General features: G+C 46.3%; 2 protein-coding genes across 2 annotated transcripts in view; one reads left to right on the top strand and one right to left on the bottom strand.

The window, feature by feature from the left end:
• Positions 1 to 17,063, top strand: part of NDUFAF1 (NADH:ubiquinone oxidoreductase complex assembly factor 1) — a 60,171-nt gene that overhangs the window by 20,380 nt on the left and 22,728 nt on the right. The window lies entirely within an intron of this gene.
• The window catches only part of RTF1 (RTF1 homolog, Paf1/RNA polymerase II complex component), a 32,092-nt gene that overhangs the window by 11,789 nt on the left and 3,240 nt on the right, over positions 1 to 17,063 (bottom strand). Inside the window, exons 2-12 of the mRNA XM_056545714.1 lie at positions 11,762 to 11,872; positions 11,424 to 11,577; positions 8,994 to 9,198; positions 7,101 to 7,215; positions 6,365 to 6,476; positions 4,855 to 4,993; positions 2,990 to 3,167; positions 2,680 to 2,762; positions 2,204 to 2,291; positions 1,679 to 1,786; positions 1,483 to 1,560 (exon numbers count right to left, since the gene is read on the bottom strand). Of these exons, the coding sequence (XP_056401689.1) occupies positions 1,483 to 1,560; positions 1,679 to 1,786; positions 2,204 to 2,291; positions 2,680 to 2,762; positions 2,990 to 3,167; positions 4,855 to 4,993; positions 6,365 to 6,476; positions 7,101 to 7,215; positions 8,994 to 9,198; positions 11,424 to 11,577; positions 11,762 to 11,872 (1,371 nt within the window). The remainder of the gene's footprint in view (positions 1 to 1,482; positions 1,561 to 1,678; positions 1,787 to 2,203; positions 2,292 to 2,679; positions 2,763 to 2,989; positions 3,168 to 4,854; positions 4,994 to 6,364; positions 6,477 to 7,100; positions 7,216 to 8,993; positions 9,199 to 11,423; positions 11,578 to 11,761; positions 11,873 to 17,063) is intronic.

The following is a 17,063-nucleotide window of genomic DNA, read 5'->3' on the forward strand; positions in this document are numbered from 1 at the left end:
AACAGATTTGTAAATTACCTCTATTAAAAATTCTTAATCCTTCCAGTACTTCTCAGCTGCTGTATGTTCCACAGGAAATTCTTTTCTTTTTGAATTTCCTTTCTGTCTGACCACAGTGCTCTCTGCTGACACCTCTGTCCATGTCAGGAACTGTCCAGAGCAGGAGAGGTTTGCTATGGGGATTTGCTCCTACTCTGGACAGTTTCTTAAATGCACAGAGGTGTCAGCAGAGAGCACTGTGGTCAGACAAAGGAAATTCAAACAGAAAATAACTTTCTGTGGAGCATACAGCAGCTAATAAGTACTGGAAGGATTACAATTTTTAAATTGAAGTAATTTACATATCTGTTTAACTTTCTGGCACCTTTATGCATAACCAGTATAGACCCACGAGGTGCTACCTGCCTCTGTGGATATGCCATGAGCGTTTATGATGGGAATACCCCTTTAAGAATACACCAGCAGCAGAGAGGCAACATAACAGATGGAGAGCGAGATACATTTATATAAGAGTCTTCCTTTTGTATGTAGGAGAAAGTAAATTATGGAAATCCCTTCAGTTTTATACTGCTTTGCCCTGTTTTAGGGCAGTATTACATGGAAATAATTATCTGCCAAACAGGTCGGTATCGCTCTGTGCAATAGGCCTGGTGATCAGCAAATGTGTGATCAGAGGATCAATCTTACGTCACAGGATAAGTAATCATTTGTCAGCAGCACATCACCGTGATCAATAGGAGATGGGTAGAGGCAACTACCACGCTCAATTATTAAAGGGGTATTCCAGCTTTATACATCTTATCCCCTATCCAACGGAATGGGGATAAGATGTACGAGCGATGGGGACCCCCGAAATCTCAGCGCAGCCCCTCCTAATCTGTGACGTCACATCCTCGCCCTCGTGACGTCCCGCCACGCCCCATCTATTAATGTCTATGGAGGGGGCGTGACGGCCATCACGCCCCCTCCCATAGACATGAATGGAGGGGTGTGGCATCACAAGAGGGCGTGGCCGTGACATCACGGACTCTGAGGCAGCGCCCGGCACAGAATGCTGGGGGCTGCACTGAGATAGCGGAGGTCCCCAGCGATCATACATCTTATCCCCAATCCTTTGGATAGGGAATAAGATGTATAAAGCCTGAATACCCCTTAAAGCCATGTTATAAGCCAATTAGAAGAGCGCTGATCCAGTTGATCTGTGCTGGCATCAGGCAGCCATCAGCTAATCTAATACGATCCGTAGGCTGCGTTCACGCTTTCAGGTTTTTAATTGTAATTATTAGATACAAAGCAAGAAACCGATCATAAAAAAAAAATACAAAAAATATAAAAAAAAATAAAATATATAAAAAAATAAAGGAAAAACTGAGGATTTTCCCATTTTCAAATCCAGTCCAGTCACTGCATTCAATTTCACATAAAAACCCGAATGTGTGGACACGGCCTTAGGAGGTCTTAACCATAGGTGGTCGGTTATACCTTGTCTTTTAAAAGCTGGGTCTTTTTCATGGCATAGTTGGATGGGGCTTTCCGGAACCGTTCTTTTTCCTTTACAATCTGCAGTAGAAAGACAAAAAGAAATTGTTAACTATTAAAGAAAATAATAATAAAAAAAAAAAATTGTAAGGAAATTGAACAACCCAGAACTAGGAGTTTTATTGTATAGATCACTTACCTCTTCAATGTCCTGGTCATTGAATTTGTAGTTCACGGCTTCTTTAATTGTGACCTCTTTTTTGTTAATCTCGTCCAACGTGGGGAGCTGCATCCCCGCTGAGAACATCTACATTAAAAAAAAAAAAAAAAAAAAAAATATATAAAATTATATAAAATAAAAACAATAAAAATTAACATTATAATATATAATTATATTTTAAATCTATATATGTATAGAGATTACATATTTATACCTCTCTCTCTCATATATATATATATATATATATATATATATATATATATATATATCTCTATATCTATCTATCTATCTATCTCTATCTATATCTATCTATCTATCTATCTCTCTCTCATATATATTATACATAAAAATATAAATATAATATATTATAAAATATATATATATGCTGTCTAGTTCTATGATGTGTGACATGATAGGGACTATACAGCAGCTATGGAAACCAACCATCAGGGCTTTATAATAATAATAAAAATAAAAAATATGAATATACCGAGCAATACTTACGGCTTCCTTCCACTTCATGAATTCACTTTCTGTAAACTCTTGGTTGGACACAAATTCTAAGCGAAATACTCTCTGGTCACTTCCGTGTCTAGAATTAATGAAGGTGGATGTTAATATATATTAAAGGGGTACCCCGCTGCAAGACATCTTATCCCCTTTCTGATCGGAGGGGGATCCTGCTACTGGGACCGCCCGCGATCTCCCGCACCACCCGGCGTTTTCAACAAACGCGGGGTTCCTTAAGCAGCGTTCGTGGAATCAGGGCCACGCCCCTTGTGCCACCACACCACACCCCCTCCATTCATGTCTATGGGAGGGGGCGTGTCGGCAGACACGCCCCCTCCCATAGACATGAATGGAGGGGGAGTAGCTTGACAGCACAAGTGACATGGCAACGGAGTACCCCTTTAAATTCATTCTGATACGGGTACGTGGCATGGAAAGGATTACTAAATGCGCATCCGGGGAGGAGTTACCTGAGCTGTAGGCCTTTGTTCGTCCTTGTGCCACCCAGCTGGTAAACTTTAGCAGTTTCCACTACACCAGTGATTTCCGCTACCTTGAAAGGAAAGAAAACAGACATTTAAAATCATGCATACGAAATACATAGGCATAGTTCATGTTATTTTGCTTCCCCTTGAGATCTCTCGTCCACTCACTGGTATCACAAGAGCCGAAATATAGCCTTAGGGTAACTAATCTAACCTTTGGGTAGATACCAGAAATAAATGGCCAAACATGACCGGCTTTGTTACGGGTGCCATTTCCCACAGCTCAGACACTTACCCTGTACACGGGCTTGCTGTTATGGTTGCCGATACCGATCCGCACAAAGCATCCAGAAACCGTTTTGGCGAAGAAGGGCATGTGGCACCAATGTTCCAATTTATGACGCGACAGGCGAACTTTATTTAGTTCTTCCGGTAAAGAAACGGGCAAAGACTTTGGTGGAATTTCTTCCGTTCTGCGGAAAAAATTAAGAAATTTCTTTAAATGTTTAAAATTTCCATCCATATTAATTGCGATTCATTTTGGGCAACTATTTTTACAATACATTTGTCTTCCAAAATGAATATAAAATTTGTGGTTTTTCCCAGGGGGGGGGGGGGGAGGGTTAGGATGGTCTATCCATTTCTACAACATTCCCGATACCCCACCAGTTACTCTAAAGCATACTTGTCATTTCAGATATATTTTCAGGATAAATTGCTCTGTACACAGAAAAGTAGCATTATTTCTGTCCATTATTTAACTTTCATACGCCATTTTTTCACCCGTTTACCCATTTGCAAGATTTAGGAATTATCCACTTTCCTGAGCTCAGCTTGAGTAGAAGATGACCACTAGTCTTTATAATGGCTCCCATTAGGGATCGAGCGATTATCAGTATGGCCGATATTATCGGCCGATAATCACGATTTTGGGCATTATCGGTATCGGCAATTACCTTGCCGATAAACAGATAATGCCACGCCCCCACCGCACCGACCCCCGACCCACCTCACACCGTAGTGCTGGCTGGTATACCGGTATGAACTGGATACCGTTTTTTTTTTCTCCCACGGTATGGATTTCTGCCCATACTGCTATACCGGTCGGGCCCCACCCTCCGAGTCCATAAAAAAAAATTAAACTTACCCGTAATGGGGGTGGTCCGGGCCATCCATCCTTCCTGTAGTGTCCGGCGGCATTCCGGGTGGAGAGTGAACCGGTCCGGGCTGTACTTCTTCTCCGGGGGTCTTCTTCTCCACTCCGGGCAGGCTCCGGCCTAGTACGCTGCATAGACGCCGCTACGCCGTGACGTCAGGTGCGTCGCTGCGCACGGGCGTCACTGCGCAGCGGCGTCTATGCTGAGTTACTAGGCCGGAGCCTGCCCGGAGTGGAGAAGAAGACCCCCGGAGAAGGACAGCCCAGAACGGTTCACCCTCCACCCGGAATGCCGCCGGACACTACAGGAAGGATGGCCCGGACCACCCTGACCGGTAGGGGGAGAGAAACGGGTGGTGGCGGCGGAGGCCTATGGCACCGCAAAAGCCACTGCAGTGCATTGATTGAAAGCGCCCGCTTTAAATCAATGATCTGCAGCGGTGTCGCGGGGGGATAAATAGTCGATAACTTATACCGGAATATCAGTATATGTTATCGGCTATCGGCCCTAACCTCCACCGATTATCGGTATCGGCCCTAAAAAAACGATATCGGTCGATCCCTAGCTCCCATACACTATATAGAACAAAAACAGGGCATCTTGCTTTCCTCTCTCTGTAGCAAACCCTCAGAAGTAGCAGCAGCATTGAGGACATTATAGAGTAGTATTGAGCAGTCTAGCCCAGCAGTATCTCAGTTTGTTTCTACCCCTCCTTCCTTCTGCCCCTCCCCTCCCCGTAGTCTAATATAACCATTTCTTTCATTGCCTTTTGCAATGTGAAACAGAGGTCTGGAGTTACACTTTAATCAGAAATAATATTTCCTTCAACAGGGTGCCTCCAGCTGTTTTAAAACTACAACTTCCAGCAAGCCCGGACAGCCTTTGGCTGTCGGGACATGCTGGGAGTTGTAGTTTTTTGCTACACTGGATAGGAAACACTGCCCTAGTTTATAACCTGCTTAGTGACTGTAATGTACATCAGTTATTGAGGAAAATAACTTACTCCATTTCTTCGTCAGACGACGAAGACGATCTAGAGGAACGGTCGCTCTTCTCACTAGACTTTTCATCCTCTTCTTCCTCTTCATCATCAGAGTACACTTCACTCGTCTTTAGAGGTTGCTTACGGGCAATAAGTTCAGCTATAAAAATAAAAAATATGACATTTAGCCAAGGGAAAATAAAATAGACAAATCACGTAAACGCGTCCTACAATGCTTGTATCTTCAGCCACTAGACCCGGGCTAAGGCCAGGACTTGTAGCTGTAATATGGAATGTTAAATGGTGTCCACAGTGGTTCCCGACCAGAGCGCCTCCAGCTGTTGCACAACTACAACTCCCAGCATGCCCAGACAGCCTTTGGCTGTCTGGGCATGCTGGGAGTTGTAGTTTTGCCAATATGGCAAATAACCTTCAACTAAAAGGGTAGTAGGTCTCCTTGACAAAATTCACCTGATTAGCATATGGAGTCTTAGGCTATGATCACATGGCAGAATGTCCATCTGGCACTAGGACTGCTTGGAAATGCGCCGTCTCCATAGACGGCAATGCATTTCCCAAGGGGATTACACAGAAATGGACACGTCAATTCTTCTTACGGAGGCATAAAATCTGAATTTCAGTGCAGGTTTCCGCCAAGGAAATTCTGCCATGCGCACAGTGCAGCAGAACCCCATTGCCCTTGGGTATTTGGCTGTCTGGGCATGCTGGGAGTTGTAGTTTTGCCACTATGGCAAATAACCTTCGACTAAAAGGGTAGTAGGTCTCCTTGACAAGTTCTTCTGATTAGCATATGGAGTCTTAGGCTATGATCACATGGCAGAATGTCCCACGGCGCTAAGACAGCTTGGAAATGCTCCATCTCCATAGACGGCAATGCCTTTCCCAAGGGGATTACACGGAAAGAATGGACACGTCAATTCTTCCTACGGAGGAGTAAAACCGGAGTTTCCATAGCAGATGTTTTTCCGCCGCGGAAATTCTGCCGTGTGCACAGTGCAGCAGAGTCCCATTGGAAACAACGGGATTCCCCTAGGAAATTCTGCCGTGTGCACAGTGCAGCAGAGTCCCATTGGAACCAACGGGATTCCCCAGGGAAATTCTGCCGTGTGAACAAGGCCTTACGACCGGTGCAATGCTTCATGGTGGAATAGGGTATGCAAAGAGGGAAAACAACTCTACATTGCCACCCTCAGCCCCATATTGAAAGCCTCTCACCAGCCACCCTAGAAACACTCACCAGATGGGTAATTCTCTCCTTTTTTTGGTACAGTTTCTAGCTGGTCATATAATCCCCAGTCATGTTTTAAGGCTTTTTACAGGTCAAACATTGATTCAAAAGGGAAGAGAGAGTAGGTTCTTTTCCTTTTGAAGTAGAGCTACTTTGTATAGCCTTTAGATAAGATATATATCTACTAAACTTGTGAGATGCCATGAAAAAAAAAAAAAAACATTTATAAAAAATATTTAAAAAAGGTGGATTATGAAGGAGGCAAATGATAAAAAGCCGTACCGGTCTTGTTCTTTCTCTTCTCTCGTTCTGCTCGCAGCTCCTCCATAGCCTGTGACTTCTTGTCCAATTTCTCATCTCTCTTGGAGCGCCTTTCCTTGTTATGGGACGTAACCTTCATAGAAAAAAATAATTAGTACTTACTGAAGGACATTCTCCCTCATAACATTCCCCTCCAGAATACTATCGGAACCCCATGACTTTGGCTCCTCCACACTAGCACCTCTGATGGAATCTATACCATATAAAGCTTTATAGCATATTTTTTATATTTTTTTTTATTTAAAGGGGTATTCCAGGAAAATTCATAATTTTTTATTTTTTATTTATAAACCACCTGGCTTTAGAAAGATAAACAGATTTGTAAATGACTATACAAAAATAAAAAAAATCTTAATCCTTCTAATAATTATCAGCTGCTGAAGTTGAGTTGTTCTTTTCTGTCTGGCAACAGTGCTCTCTGCTGACATCTCTGCTTGTCTCGGGAACTGCACAGAGTTTGCTATGGGGATTTGCTTCTACTCTGGACAGTTCCCGAGACAGGTGTCATCAGAGAGCAGTTAGACAGAAAAGAACAACTCAACTTCAGCAGCTCATAAGTACTGAAAGGATTAAGATTTTTTTTTTATAGAAGTCATTTACAAATCTGTTTAACTTTCTGGAGCCAGTTGATATATATAAAAAAATAAAAGTTTTTTTCCTGGATAACCCCTTTAAAGCAGATTTTCACCATTTATACCTGGGCCTCCAGGATCTGCGTTTGTTTCTTTTTCTCTTGCTCCTCGTCATGTTTCTTTTTTTTCTCTTTCTTTTCTTTGCGCTTTGCGGTTTTCAGCTTTTTCTTAATCTCAAACCTGCAACACAGAGGGAATTTGTTTGCATTAATAAATAAAATCATATAAAATTATTATTATTATTATTATGTGTGTGTGTTTAACCCCTTAAGGAGCAGGCAGATTTTCGTTCTTGCCCTTTCGTGTTTTTTTCTTCCTCCTCACCCTTTAATGGCCGTGAGTCTTATTATTTCATCTACACACCCATATGAGGCAGGAATGTGGGAATTGTATCGCCCGACGCCCAGGTCATGTCATTTGGGGGCAGGGCAGGTGAATTCTTCAGGCATTTAGCCCCAAGCAGCACTAAATGCCAGAAGAATTCACATATGAAGGGGCAAGACTGTCTTGCCCAGTCACTAAACTGCTATATAGACCGCAGCTGCATAACGCAGCCTATAGCGAGCCTTCCTGGCAGAGGTGCGCGTGGTGAGTGACATCGCACGTGCCGCGCAGGACGCCGGCATCCTGCGCGGCGCTTGCGATGACGTCACTCACCGTGCGTGTGTATAGAAGTGCGTTACCTACTCAAACTTGGCTACTTACTATATAATGGAGGACCTGCCTACCCACTAGGGGCTAACCTATCTACTTAGGGCAGTGCATCCCAACCATTGTGCCTCCAGCTGTTGCAAACCTACAACTCCCAGCATGCCCGGACAGCCGAAGGCTGTCCGGGCATGCTGGGAGTTGTAGTTTTGCAACAGCTGGAGGCACCCTGGTTGAAGAACACTGACTTAGGTGTAAGTTTAAATGGGAGCCCTACCTGGCGGGGAGCCCTACCTACCTGATGAGGGGACGGACCTACCTGATAAAAGGACATACCTTCCTGAAGAGGGGGGGGGGCTACCTACATAATGGGGCGGACTTACTTGTCAGGGGCCCTATCCACCTAATGGGGTAACATACTCTGGTCTGCCTATTAAGTTTCTTTTAATAAAGACCTTATTTACAGACCATTTTGGTTGAAATTATTTTACGTACCAGGACAAGTGGATCGTCATGAGGGACAAGTAGATTGTGCTCCATTTTAGTCCCTTGGACAAGCAGGGTGTGTATATATATATATATAATTATAGATATAGATAGATATCCATATATCCATCTCTTCATCCATCTCCCCATCCATCTCCCCATCCATCTCCCCATCCATCTCCCCATCCATCTCCCCATCCATCTCCCCATCCATCTCCCCATCCATCTCCCCATCTATCTCCCCATCTATCTCCCCATCTATCTCCCCATCTATCTCCCCATCTATCTCCCCATCTTTTTTTTTTTTTTTTTGGCGGGACCAATTGCGTTGTACACTCAAATTGGACCCTGTCCCCATAGGAGCTCTAAATTCACGTATCAGTATGGTTTTTTGGAGTGTGTCTGGAAACCCACACAAACACAGGGAGAACAGACATACTCCTTGCAGGGGTTGTCCTTGGACCTAGGACCCCAGCTACTGAGCCACTGTGCTGCCCTGACCCCTTCGTATTATTCTGTACTCTCTCTCGTCTCTATTTTGAAGTGTGAGCAGACCCTCTATTATATCAGTGCTGCCCCTTCATCTGACCATGACGCCCTATCTACATCCATGGCTCCTCTAATGCAATCCCAGAAGACATTTTGCAGCAGAATACTAAGACCAGGCCTATCCCATGTCAAATGTACCACCTTTTATTGGGAACAGGCGCATCAGTCTGTACCCAAGATGCCCATTTCCCCCAAAGACAGGAGCAAGAAAATGGCGTCATGGCTATGTTTCCCAACCAATGGAATATATAAAGAACAGAATAAAGTCAGCGTACCGTCTTTTAAGCACTTCTCTCTTCTCAATCCGGTTAAATAACTCCTGTTCTCGCTCCTTCTCAGTCATCTGTTCCAGACGAGCTCTGTCTTCTTCATCGCCCATAAGATCATCGCCGTAGCCATCACAAAACTCCTCTTCCTCCGAAGAGGAATCCGAGTCAGAGCTCGAGGAAGAACTGTTGCTCTCAGAGTCTGAAACTTCACCTGGAAATAAGATTCGGCCATAAATAAAACACATAAAATATATAGATACAACACCACACAAATTCAGGGGCAGATTACCTGCGGAATTTCAGGAGCGTATTTGCTGCGGAAAATCCGCAGCGGATTTTGCTACCATTGACTTTAATGGGTCATCAGAAAATCCGCAGTAGAGGCAGTTTTGCAGATTTTTCTTCCGAACCTATTGAATTCAATGCTAGAAGATCATCTGCTGCGGATTTTCTGCAGCAAATACGCTGCGGAAATTCTGCAGGTAGTCAGCCCGTGGGAACGTACCCTAAAAAGGATTTTTCTAAGAATTTACATTGATGGGCAGTCCAGGGAACTGAACATAAGAAATAAAAACCCCAACCCCCGCAATCTCCTGTAGGGGGCCCTTCCTAGGAGCAAAGCAGCCCTCACCTTCCCGGATGAAAGCAAGAGATGGCTTGCGCAACCAATCACAGGCTGAGGCATGACATCGCTGCAGCCGGTGATTGGCTGAGTGGGCCGGCACTTGCGTTCATCTAGGAAGGTGGGGGCCGCTCTGCTCCAAGGACAGGTAAGTAGGAGGGCCCTGAACTGGAGATCGTTGGGTGCCCCAGCAATCGCATCCCCCGCAATCCGTGGATATGAAATAAGTGTCTAAATAGTTCAATTCCCTGGACTACCTCTTTAAAAGGGGTACTCCGCCCCTAGACATCTTATCAACTAACCAAAGAATAGGGGAGAAGATGTCTGATTGTGGGGGTCCCACTGCTGGTGGGACCCCCACAATCACCCGGCGTTCATTTAGAACACTGAGTGCGGGCAGTGACGTCAACACCACGCCCCTCCCATAGACTTGCATTGAGGTGGCGTGGTGTGACATCACAAGGGCTGTGGCCGTGACGTCATGACCCCCTGCTGCCCACACCCAGCGAATGTTCTGAATGCTAGGGCAGTGGCGTAAAGGGGTACTCTGGTGGAATTTTTTTATTTTATTTATTTTTTTATTAAATCAACTGGTGCCAGAAAGTTAAACAGATTTGTAAATTACTTCTATTTAAAAATCTTAATCCTTCCAGTACTTATTAGCTGCTGAATACTACAGAGGAAATTATTTTCTTTTTGGAACACAGAGCTCTCTGCTGACATCTCTGTCCATTTTAAGAACTGTCCAGAGTAGGAGAAAATCCCCATGGCAAACATATGCTGCTCTGGATAGTTCCTAAAATGGACAGAGATGTCAGCAGAGAGCTCTGTGTTCCAAACAGAAAATAATTTCCTCTGTAGTATTCAGCAGCTGATAAGTACTGGAAGGATTACGATTTTTTAATAGAAGTAATTTACAAATCTGTTGAACTTTCTGGCATCACTCCACCAGAGTACCCCTTTAAGGGTTTTTCCGCCAATGTATGGATGTACTCATGCCTGGAAAGGTATCTCCGCGTCTACCTGCAGGGTAACCCCATTGGATCCCAAAATGTGTAGGTCACTAGTGTGTATTCCAAGAAAGTGCCAGCTGTTTGCCAGAGCTGTGTCACCCAGATACACTGAACAGAGCCGGACAAGCAGACAACTCCATTCATTGTTTAGCAGCCATGCTGAATCACTACAGCTCAGCTCCCATTGACTTCAATGACAGCAGAGCTGCAGTACCCCTGCATGGCCACTACACAACGTACAGAACTAACTGCTTATAGCTCCATTCACCGGACAGAACTGGTGCCGCAGCTCAGGCTAACAGCTGATTGGTGGGAGACTTAGATGGCCGACTCCTATCGATTAGGCATGGATGGCGTATGCTGAGAATACACCACGCTTAAAGGGGTACTCCGCCCTAGACATCTTATCTGCTATCCAAAAGGATAGGAGATAAGAAGTCAGATTGCCGGGGTCTAACTGCATGGGATACAAGTCTATAGAAGGGGGCGTGGCGGCCATCACACCCCCTCCCATAGACTTGCATTAAGGGGGCGGGCCGTGACATAACGATGCTCCGGCCCCTGTATCGCCGGTCATTACGTACAGAGCGAGTTTGCTCTGTGCAGTGATAGCGGGGTGGCGAAGCGGAGATCCCGGGGGTCCCCAGCAGCGGGACCCCAGCGATCTGACATCTTATCCCCTATCCTTTGGATAGGGGATAAGAAGTCTAGGGGCGGAGTACCCCTTTAAAGAGTCTCAGAATACCACATTATGGTGGTGGAGAGTACCCCAATCTCCCCAGATTTATCCAGTCCACTCACCTTCTTCAGGTGCAGAACTATCTCCCGAGCTGTCCTTCCCGGAGCTGGCAGAGGAGGCGCCCTTGTTAGTAGTCTTCTTCGCAGACGGTTTCTTCTCCAGTCCTTTTTTTTCAGGTTTGCTCTTTTTCTTGGTTTTAACCCCCCCAACCGTCCACTAAGAATAAAAAAATAAATTAAAAAAAATGTATTAATGAATAAAAAAGAAAAATAAGATGTCACAAGGAGCCTGCTATTGCCTTCGGCTGTCCGGCCATGCTGGGAGTTGTAGTTTTACAACAGCTGGAGGCGCATTGGTCTATACTGTGTGTCACCTATTAAGGATAAAGCTGAACACTCACTTCGTCATCGCTGTCGGAGGTTTCCGAGTCTGAGGTTGCAGCAGGTTTACTGACTGGCGGTTCCTTCTCCTCTGAATCACTCCTTTTGCGCTTGGCAAGGGAAAGCAGCTCCTAAAAAGACAAAATAAATAAAAATAAATTCTATTTTTATATCTGAGATTAACAATATTAATGATAATAAAAAATTATATATAATATCTCTCTCAAGAGAGGAATCACATGGTCAATACATTGCAGATGCGCCAACGTCAGTCACAATGATCCTATTGATCACTCGCCACCATGTCCAGGTCTGCACCCTAGTTGTCTTTGCTGTAAAAGGGGTATTCCATGGAAAAAAAAATATATATATAGTCTTCATATCAACTGGTTCCAAAAAGTTAAACAGATTTGTAAATTACTTCTATTAAAAAAAAAAATCTTAATCCTTCCAGTACTTATCAGCTGCTGAAGTTAAGTTGTTCTTTTCTGTCTGACCCCAGTGCTCTCTGCTGACACCTCTGTCTGTCTCCGGAACTATCCAGAGCAGGAGAGGTTTGCTATGGGGATTTGTTCCTGCTCTGGACAGTTCATGAAACAGACAGAGATGTCAGCAGAGAGCACTGTGGTCAGACAGAAAACAACAACTCAACTTCAGCAGCTGATAAGTACTGGAAGGATTAAGATTTTTTTATAGAAGTAATTTACAAATTATCTGGAGCCAGGTGATATGAAGAATTTTTTTTTTTTTTCCATGGAATACCCCTTTAAGGCTGCATTCACCTCACTGATTACCAGGGTTGGAGTCAGTATAGACTGAGCCACCCAAACTGTCACCTATACCCACAGTGACCAAGAAGAGTGAGAATGCAATAAAGATTTTTGGGTCTCAAAGTCACAGAAAAAAAGGACAAAATTGCATAATTTATTAAGATAAATAATAATAAATGAACGAAAGTATAAAACACGTTATTTTGGGGGTGTCACAGGGCCCTTGTGACCCACCTATAATGGACAACAAATAAAATATATCTTTAAAAAAAAGGGACACTCCGCTGCTCAGTGTTTGGAACAAACTGTTCTGGACACTGGAGCCGGAAGCTCGTGACGTTGTAGCCCCGCCCCCCTCAATGCAAGTCTATGGGAGGGGGCGTGACGGCCGTCACGCCCCCTCCCATAGACTTGCATTAAGGGGGCGGGGAGTGACATGAGGGGCGGGACTATGACGTCACGAGCTCCTGGTGCCAGCTCCAGCGTTCGGAACAGTTTGTTCCAAACGCTGAGTAGCGGAGTACCCCTTTAAAATAAAAATAATTAATAACTAACTAAAAAATAAATAATGAATTCGGGTAGAAGAAACAGACATGGTCGCACATCTACAATCTTGTATAATGATCTGATTGCTTCTCAGCATAATATCAAAAACTAACAGGTTGTTATTATACATTTTTGATCAAAAAGTACAAAGCCCACTCGCCACGTCAAGGCCACCTATTTAGAGTGGGTCCCTAACGACCCTAGCATAAAATGGCGCAGCACCGGGCGGCGACCACCACCGCCGCGACACAGGTGCCCACGGGGGGGGGGAAGAGCAACCCACCGGCAGAGCGGCCCCAATGCCTCTCAAACCAGTCTATGGGCCGCACCCGCCCGCAGACACAGCGCCACAGCAGCAACGGACGCCGCCCCGCACCACACCAGTGTGAACAAGGTGTAATGGCTCACTTACCATACTCTCCCAGTCAGACTGAGAGGCAGCTAGGAGTGAAATGGCCCTTGTGTGGCTAATTACCACCTATATAGGGTTGGGCTGAGGGGGTGGGGAAGAGTGCAGCACATGTTCAACCGGGGGGGTGCGGCCCATAGACTGGTTTGAGTGGCATTGGGGCCGCTCTGCCGGTGGGTCATTCCCCCCTGTGGGCATTGGTGTCGCGGCGGTGGTGGTCTCCGCCCGGTGCTGCGCCATTTTATGCTAGGGACGTTAGGGACCCACTCTGGATAGGTGGCCTTGACGTGGCGAGTGGGCTTGTACTTTTTGATCAATAATGTATAATAACAACCTGTTAGTTTTTGATATTATGCTGAGAAGCAATCAGATCATTATACAAGATTGTAGATGTGCGACCATGTCTGTTTTCTACCCGAATTCAAAAAATAAATAATAATTATATGTATTCCTACAGGAACGGACAAATGTAAATATACCATTCGGCTATAGCACTGTTACTGCAGTATCGCTGCACAAAGATTTCTTCACAAGAACTTTCGATTTATTTTACGGGGAACTTCAAAACCGGGCGCTCCCGTATCCCAGCGCCGAATCTCATTCACTTAAATGGGTACTCCGGCGCTAAACATCTTATCCCTTATCTAAATGGATAGGGCATAAAATATTAGATCGAGGGGGTCCCGCCGTTGGGGACCGCTGAGATGTCTCCTGCAGCACCCCCTGTATTTTCAGCTGCACAGAGCGAGGATCGATCTATGGCTGATGACGGGTGGTGCGGGGGACGGAGTATCGTGACGTCATGGCTCCACCCCCCTCGTGACGTCACGCCCTGCCACCCTCAATGCAAGTCTATGGGAGGGGGTGCCGGAGTTCCCCTTTTAAATGACAGGGGTGTGGAATTTTTTTTTAAAAACACACTTGTCCAAGGGACTAACACTGAGCAGAATCTACTGGTCCCTCATGACGATCCACTTGTCCTGGTACAAAATAATTGTAACCCAAATAGTATGTAAATAAGGTCTTTTAATCAATAACTTGATAGGCAGACCAGTATGTCACCCCATTAGGTGGATAGGGTCCCTGATAAGTAAGTCCGCCCCATTAAAGGGGTATTCCGCCCCTGGCCTCTTATCCCCTATCCAAAGGATAGGGGATAAGATGTCAGATCGCCGCGGTCCCGTTGCTGGGGACCCCGGGGATCGCTGCGGCACCGCACTATCATTACTGCACAGAGAGAGATCGCTCTGTGCGTAATGACGGGCGATACAGGGGCCGGAGCAGCGTGACGTCGTGGCTCCGCCCCTCATGACATCACGGCCAGTCCCCTTAATGCAAGTCTATGGCAGGGGGCGTGACGACCGCCACGCCCCCTTGCCATAGCCTTGTATTGATGGGGGCGGGCCGTGACGTCAGGAGGGGCGGAGCTGTGACAAAACGATGCTCCGGCCCCTGTATCGCCCGTCATTACGCACAGAGCGATCTCTCTCTGTGCAGTAATGATAGCGGGGTGCTGCAGCAGCGGGACCCTGGCGATCTGACATCTTATCCCCTATCCTTTGTCTAGGGACGGAATACCCCTTTAATGGAATACTGCAGTGCAAAATAACTTATCCTGACCGCTGGGAAACCCCTCCCCCCGATCTCTTAACATTCTAAACTCCTAAATTGGCGCAGTTGACAAACAGGTCCCCAAGACTGGAGTTCCGTGATCTCTGCAGCGGGTTTAAGCTGTAATACAAAGGCCAGCACCCCGCCACGTATAGGCCAGCCCCCCCGCCACCTATAGGCCAGCCCCCCCGCCACCTATAGGCCAGCCCCCCCGCCACCTATAGGCCAGCCCCCCCCGCCACCTATAGGCCAGCCCCCCCCGCCACCTATAGGCCAGCCCCCCCGCCACCTATAGGCCAGCCCCCCCCGCCACCTATAGGCCAGCCCCCCCCGCCACCTATAGGCCAGCCCCCCCCGCCACCTATAGGCCAGCCCCCCCCGCCACCTATAGGCCAGCCCCCCCGCCACCTATAGGCCAGCCCCAGCTCCTCCTCTACATCATCCGCAGCCTGGAATATGGTGTGACTCGAGGACAGTTCAGACTAGGGTTGGACCCTGCGCACGGTTTCTGAGTCTTCACAACACGCTCACCCAGCAGCTCAGGGGTAACTTACTATGCGGCAGACTTACCCGACTGAAATCTAAGGGTAACGGCACAGTCGTTACACAGCACGGCTATTATGGTGCCGCAAAACCACATGCTTTCTCGCGCAGGGGGGGTCCGAGCGCTGGGACCCCCCCGCGATCTCCTGATCGGGGCCCTGGCAGTCTGCTGGAAGAAGGCATGCGGACCCCCCGTACGGAGTGGCGGCCGACACGCTTTCTCCATGCGTCCCATAGAGATACATGGAGGGGGTGTCCGCTGCGGCTGCTTCCAGGGCCCATCTCAGGAGATCGCAGGGGGTCCCAGTGGTCGGACCCCCTTCGATCTATAACTTGCTATAGCGATGCTTGGCAGGTCCCGGCTGCTGATAACAGCCAGGGACCCGCCGGTAATGGCGGACATCTGCGATCGTGTGGATGTCCGCCATTAACACCTCAGATGCCGCGATCAATACAGATCACGTCATCTGCAGCATCGCGGTCACTAAAATGGATGATCTCACTGCCGCGGCGATCCGATCATCCAGAACGGCAGACGGAGGTCCCCTCACCGGCCTCCGCTGCCCTCCACGGGTCTTCTGCTCTGGTCTGCAATCGAGCAGAGCAGAAGATGACCGGCAGCACTGCACAGTATTAGCAATCAAATGATTGCTAAAAATAGTCCCCTATGGGGACTATTAATGTGTAAAAATAAAAGTAAAAAAAAATAAAGTGAAAAACCCCCTCCCCCAATAACACATAAATTGTCCCATTTTCAATATTTCACCCCCAAAAAGTGGTAAAAAATATTTTATATACATATTTGGTTTCACCACATGCTTAAATATCCCATCTATCATACGGGTTACATAATGTTATATTTTAATAGTTCGTACTGTACAATTACGCAGTGATACTAAATATGTTTATTTTTATTATGTTTACATGTTTTTATATAGGAAAAGGGGGTGATTTGAACTTTTAACATGGAAGGGGTTAATATGTGTTTTAAACTTTTATTAAAACTTCATTTTTTTTTAATTAAATTTTTTACACTATTAGACTTGTAGGAGGAATCATTAGATTCATCATACAGATCAATAGAGTTCTATTGAACTCCATTGATCTGTGTTCTCTGATCCATTGATAGAGTCTAATCCAGCCAGGATCTATCAATGACAGATCCACAGACACCAGGGAAGCAGAGGTAAGCCCTCCGGCTATCTCTATAGTGGATCACCCACCCCCCCACGATCCACCCCACTAGCCCACCAGGGAGCATTCACATGTCCCTTTAGACGCCGCTGTCAGCTATTGCATGCTAGCTATTATCGGCGGCCCCCGGCTACAGAGAACAGCCGGGGGCTGGAGAGTATGGAGCGGGCACGAGTCGGGAGCCTTCTCCATACAGACTGCAGAGCGCCACCACGCTTGTCAGGTCCGGCTGTGCTTGCCCGAAGTCAG

This window comes from Hyla sarda, chromosome 11 (genome assembly GCF_029499605.1).
Source record: "Hyla sarda isolate aHylSar1 chromosome 11, aHylSar1.hap1, whole genome shotgun sequence".
NCBI lineage: Eukaryota > Metazoa > Chordata > Amphibia > Anura > Hylidae > Hyla > Hyla sarda.